We start from the raw sequence: 6,065 nt of genomic DNA on the forward strand, positions 1-6,065 counted from the left end.
CGTGTCATGTCTGTGTCTGCGATGTGCTCCCAGACCCCAAGGTTGCTTTTCTCCCTTCTCTCTTGTCTCCACTCTGTCAGATGTGCCTTGTGGTCTGCGTGAGCATCGGAGACAAGGCAGGCCCACGTGCACGGTGCTCTGGCCCCGTGCTGCTGGGACGGCGGCACCGAGCCTCTGTCCCCTCCTCCTTTCCCTGGCTGCACCACGGAGGGCAGAGTGTTTCTCAGTGCTGTGCACAGCCATGGTCCCGCACGTAGCTCAGAGGGTGATGGGGCCAACGTGAGAACTGAAGGTTGCACCTTCACCCTGGGGCTTTTGGGTCAACACAGGGTCAGCGATGGAGAGCAGAGGCTACGGTGAATCCTTCATGCTGGCTTTTGACCACGTTGGTCTGGAGACTGCCTGGCTGCTTGGAGGAGTCAGCTCCTCTGCAAAGATCCCTTTGGTGCTAGCACATCCTTCCCGAGCTCTGTGAGAGCAGCACGCCTGCCGTGGTGCTTGGTGAGAACAGAGAGCGGCGTACGCACCCTTTGAAATCCAGGCTGCTCCTGGGAGCCAGACACTTCCCCGTGAGGAGGCACCGACCCAGAGGTGTCGATCTGATTTCTCCTGCAGCCCCACTAACTACAGCAAGAGCCGATTCACACACAGGCCTGAGTCCAAAACCAGAGTGCAGGGTCACGTCTGGGGCCGTGGGGATGTTTTCTCACCCCTTTGTCTCCTGCTCGTGATGTGGCTGGTGTGTATGTGCTGTAGTCTGCCATCCCTGACACGCCTGATGGTCCCAGACCTCTCCAGTCGTTAGTGTTTTCCAGTGTGGTGTTTAACTGCTAACGTAACCACTAAACAGCTCCCCGTTAACCTCCCTCGTGTGTGCGTCCCGTGGAACCCGCAGCGCCGCGGCCGCGCTCTGAGCGGGGCGGCTCGAGTGGAATTGCTGGAGCCCATGTTCAGAGACGTGATGGGGAAAACGAATAAAAACCCAGAGCATAATACCATGAAATACTCTTGTGGTTCAGTATATTGTAATTGCCATTTTAATTTATATTATGTGAACTCCTGCCAGATATTTAGACTTTGCTTTGCCTTTTTTTAACCCTTATTTCCGTTACAGCATTTTTCAGAAATGCATATTTTGGTCACTCTTTTAAAAGTTCTGTGCACATTGATCATTTCTGTTCTTTCAGTTTTTGTGGACATAAGCTTTATGTTTTACACCAGAAAAGGTATTTATTTTTTACGTTTTCTCTCTGGTATATCTCCTTCTTTTGGATGATGTGTATGCAAATCTTAATTAATTACCACTCCACTTTCTCTTTCACTTAAGCACTTTAAAATTGCCTCTACTTCCCCCCTCTGTGGAGAGGTGATCTTGTGCATGCTGACATGTTAAGAGAGGCTACTGCACACGGGCATTAATGATCTCCCATTTCTGATGGCAGTTTCTTTTGTATTATTAATCTTACTGGGGTTTAAGCTGTCCTTTCCCTTGAATCCAGATCAGGTGCCGGTGTGTGTTGTGCCTCCCCCTCCCCAGGTTGCCCGTGGTGGCAATAAGCTCATTGCCTTTTCCTTTCTCGTACGGACAGGTTCAAATTGTTTACAAGCCAGTCGACCTGAGCCATGTGACATCCAAATGTGGTTCCCTGGGCAACATCCATCACAAACCAGGTACCTTTTGACTCGTCAGCGCTGAGTGCCGGTCCCTGGGAGCTCACAGGCTGCATCGTGGTGTGCCTGTGGAGATGGGGAGAGGGTTGGGGGAGTGCAGGGGGAGAGGGGAGGCACATGGAACAGTGACCGGAGCATCAGTGAGCCCTGGGGTGCTGGTTCCCAGCTCTGTCAGTGCCAGACCCTCTCTGGTCTGCCTGACCACTTGGTAGTAGAGGAGGGACCTGGTGCAATCCACGGGCACCCGTCTGTGCTGACACATCACTGTAAATGGGAAGTATTTAGGAATAAACAGGGGGAACTGATAGTGTTTAGGGGAGTAAAGTTACCTCCCTGCCCTGGGATCTGTAAACCATCGGGGTGTCTGTCAGCGCTGCGCAGCAGTCCTTTGGAGAGTCTCCTTACCCTGGTTCCTGGGTTTCCCCGATCACCGTGGGGTCGCTCTTGCTGCTGTTTTCCTGGTCCTCGCCCTCTGCTCAGCCCTGGAGTGCTTTGCTTGAGCTCAGACCTCGGTGCTTTCCCCCAGCGTGCCCTGGCTGCTACAGGAGCTAACCCTGCCCGTGCTCTTCTCTTCCAGGCGGTGGCCAGGTGGAGGTGAAATCTGAGAAACTGGACTTCAAAGATAAGGTGCAATCGAAAATCGGGTCCTTAGATAACATCAGCCACGTCCCTGGAGGAGGAAATAAAAAGGTAAAGGGGCGCTGGGTTGAGAACAGACAAGCTGTTCTGCTGCGAGGGTCGGGCTGTCTGTCTGCCCTGTGAGCGGGCGTGCAAGCGGAGAGCGGTTGGAGTCTGGACTCGGGGAAGGTGCTGCTCCCCCAGCTCACCCTCAGACCTCTGCCTGCCTGGCAGCACTTCTTCCCCAGAGCCTGGAACGATTTGCTGCCCGTGTTCTAGCGTGGGGCGCTCTGTGCACGCTTGTCCTGCGGAGGGCAGAAAGCTCCCTGCCCAGGGACGGGGTAACTGGCCTTCCGGGGCTCCCGTGCTGCGTTTGCCAGCCCCGAGGACGTTTGTGGGAGCACAGGTGTGGCAATCTCTGTCCTCTTCCTGGCCCGTGGCCACCCGAATGAGTGTGAGTGTGAGTGGTATCCTCTCCTGTGGTTTCCTGCTCTTTCTGCTGTTCTCCGAGGTTTGTGCAGAAAGGTTTGTGTCCCCAACCTTCACGTTAAGGGAAGCCATCAGCATTGCCGATTACTCCCAGCGGTGTGGCACAAAGCTGGCAGCTCAGGCTGCTGCAGAGGTGTTGGTTCCCCAGGGAGAGTGGAGCATTAAAGGCTTAGCTTTATTTAGAGAAGGTGACTTTGCAGTAGGCCGTCGTTTCAGGAGAAAGCTGATCTCTTCCTACTTCACATCTGAGTCTCTCAGCTGAGACTGACCAAGGACTCTGCGTAGGGAGGGGTGTGCATTCAGGGGCAATTTAAAACGAAAGACAAAAGCCAATCGGGTCAGGTGAAATATGGAACTTGGGGTGAGCCGTTTCTGTGGAGGCTTTGATGGTGACTTCACAGTAAGTCTCAGCTAAGCAAGACACCTCCACAGCCTGGCCTCAAGGACAGGCATGTCCCTTGCAGGCAGCGGAGCAGGGACATCAGGCAAGCACAGAGTTGAGACTCCAGCCTGGTGACACACATGCTTGAATTTCTCCGGGGAAAAGTGGTTTTTATCTCGCTTGTTTTTCAAACGTGTGTTTGGTTTTGTTTTTTTTTTTCCCCCCCTCTCAGTGGGAGGGGAAACTTCTGTTTCGGCTCCTGTATTTTGGCACTTTGTTCTTGGCCACGTTTTCTCTGTGCACCTCCCAGCTCTTCATCTCCCGGCGGTGTGCTGGCTTCTGACTGAGGGATCGCTTGACTTCCTTACCCTTCTCTCACTGCTGCTCTACGCATCAGACTGCCCTGTGCTTCACTATTGCCATCATTTTTATCATTACAGTGATGATTCTTTCATATCCTGGCACATTCACTGGCCCATAGTTTGAAGAATTCACCCTTTGGGGGGGGAATTTATTTGCAGGGGTGTGAAATCAGCAGTGACATCCCCTGCCTCAGCCTTCCTGTGTGGCAGCCGCCCATACCCTGCCCCAGTCCACCCCTGGAGGAGGCTGTCGGTGTGACTTGAGTACAGGTGCTGCCTCAGATTGCTGCCCTTGCCCAGCCCATTCCTGTTCACACCTCGGCCCCAGGGACCCCCTTGGGGCAGTGCTGCTCCGAGATGGGACTCTGGTCACAGGGAGGGCACAGGACAGGGTTGAGCCCCATCAACCCTCCACAGAGCACGGCTGTGGGCGGCTCTGCTGCCCCTTCCCCAGCCTTTCCCATGTCCCCAGCCCCCTCCTTGCTCTGCCACACAGACGACCCAGGTTTGGACACAGAGTCCACAGCTCTTCGGGCCAGACGCTGGTTCATGTCCCACTCTTGCACTGGGTCTCCCGCAGGGAGCCGGGGTGCTCCGTGCTCTGCCAGTACCTGTGCCAGCAGCATCTGCTCTCCGTCGCTGCACCTGGAAAGCTTTCCTTCCTCTCTCCAAAGACAGCTGCTGTTCTTCCTATGAGGCAGTGAATGGCCCTGTTTTTCAGATCTTTTTTTTCTCCCTGATTTTCTATTTCTTTTTCTTTATTTTTTAAATCTTTTTCCTTCTGGTTGACATTTATCGGATCTTGTTTTTTGTTGCTGATGCGTTTTTTGCACCCCACCGCCCTGGGCGGGTTTCTTCACCTGTAGAGAGAGAAAGGCAAGGAAGACAAGACCCGTCCCCAGGCTGCTCGGACCCCGAGCCCAGACCCTGCTGGGCTCCAGGCCCTGGTGCTGGAGCCACCCACCCCCCCGGAGAGCCAGCTCCCAGCCTTGCACTCGGCTGGGGAGGGCACCTGTAAGTAGCAAACCCCATCCGCTTCACCTCCCCTCGCGCTCGCTGGGAGAAGAGGGGTTTGGCTCGTGGGAGCAGCATTTTGTGCCCAGCTGGGCCGTGGGTTAAGGGGCAGCTTTATGCACTGAATGGGGATCCCAACTCCCTAAAAAAACTCTCTGCCAGGGGAGTGGGAGCAGCCCAGGGTGTTCCTGGGACCCACCGCCACACCGGGCCTGGGCGCTTGGGAAGGAATTGGCAGCGTCCCCAGATGCTCCAGTCCTGCCCTCCCCTCCGGTTGTTCCTGTTCCCTTTGTGGGTAACTGGAAGGGACGTGCCTGAGGACTGGGGGCATCAGGCCAGTGAACTGAGCTCTTCTCCCAGCCACACCACGGCAGTGACCGAGTGGAGAGTTTACAGGTAAAAAACAGCCTCTCCGGACACGTCCCGCATCCTCCCCGCTCACCACCCTCTCCTCTCCTTGCAGATTGAGACTCATAAGCTGACTTTCCGTGAGAACGCCAAAGCCAAGACCGACCACGGCGCCGAAATTGTCTACAAGTCCCCCACCATCTCCGGAGATGCCTCCCCACGCCGCCTTAGCAACGTCTCCTCCACCGGCAGCATCAATATGGTGGACTCCCCCCAGCTGGCCACGCTAGCCGACGAAGTGTCCGCTTCGCTGGCCAAGCAGGGCTTGTGATCGGGGCACGGCGGGCCAAGATGAGAGAAGACAAGGAAAAAGAAAGAAAAAAAAAAAAAAAAACAAAAATAATAATCTGGCCTTCTTCCTCTGTTCCTTTTACAGCTGCTTCCCCATCCCCTAACTGGTTAATGATTTAACCTGCTTTTACTGTTCATTCAGCTCTAGCTCCAGGACTTCAAAATCAGTGACACTATGAGGTACAAAACCTCCTCTCCCCCCGCTCCTTGGAGCGCACAGCCCGTTCCCCCCGCGCCCTCCCTCACCCCCCTCCCCTCCGGAGGGGTCCCCTGCTGTCCCAGCCCTGCCTGGGGCCACCCCCCCTGGCAGGGACCCTCCCGCCGCCCCGGGGAAGCGGGGAGGGGGATAGAGGGGGGGTCCCTGCCAAGGGACCACCAAGGTCCGCACAGGGAGGGGACAGGACCTTCCCCTAAGGATGGTCCCCGTGGGCAGTGGGTGCTGTTGCCAGGGGCTGCAGGGAGGTGCCCTCCCTTTCTGCGTTAAATTTTCCTGCTGATTTGGAAGAAACCTTTTTGTTTTTACCTCCGAAAGCCGAGATGTGTATGAAGATAACTGCCAGGTGTCCCCTAAACCGGCTCTCAGCTCCGGCAGCTGGAGTGCTGCCGCGGCCGGGGTGTCCCGTTGCGGGGGGGCCCCCGCCCGGCCGTTCCCCCTCCGTGGCTGTGCTGGAACCGCTGAGTGGATGAGTAGAGGCTTTTCCCCATTCCTTTGGCAGCCCCTCGTGTTGTAGAGTAGATTTGTCTGTATATGCTTGGACCGTGCCAGGGTGATTGTTTTCATAAACGAGCATGTGTTTAAAAAAAAAAAAAAAAAAAAAAAAAAAAAAAAA

At 55.3% G+C, this 6,065-nt stretch overlaps 1 protein-coding gene across 19 annotated transcripts in view; it reads left to right on the forward strand.

Moving 5' to 3' along the window:
- The window catches only part of MAPT (microtubule associated protein tau), a 48,883-nt gene extending 42,844 nt beyond the window's left edge, over positions 1–6,039 (forward strand). For 18 of the 19 annotated variants that reach the window (XM_026864827.1, XM_026864838.1, XM_026864833.1 and 15 more), the window contains 3 exons: positions 1,590–1,671; positions 2,249–2,361; positions 5,000–6,039. In XM_026864827.1, the coding sequence (XP_026720628.1) occupies positions 1,590–1,671; positions 2,249–2,361; positions 5,000–5,215 (411 nt within the window). In that variant the 3' untranslated portion in view covers positions 5,216–6,039. Of the gene's footprint in view, positions 1–1,589; positions 1,672–2,248; positions 2,362–4,388; positions 4,537–4,999 lie in introns of all 19 variants that reach the window. The other variant, XM_026864829.1, reaches the window with a different exon arrangement.
- Positions 6,040–6,065: the final 26 nt, after the last annotated feature.

Source organism: Athene cunicularia (genome assembly GCF_003259725.1).
Source record: "Athene cunicularia isolate RWA chromosome 27 unlocalized genomic scaffold, athCun1 chr27_part1, whole genome shotgun sequence".
NCBI lineage: Eukaryota > Metazoa > Chordata > Aves > Strigiformes > Strigidae > Athene > Athene cunicularia.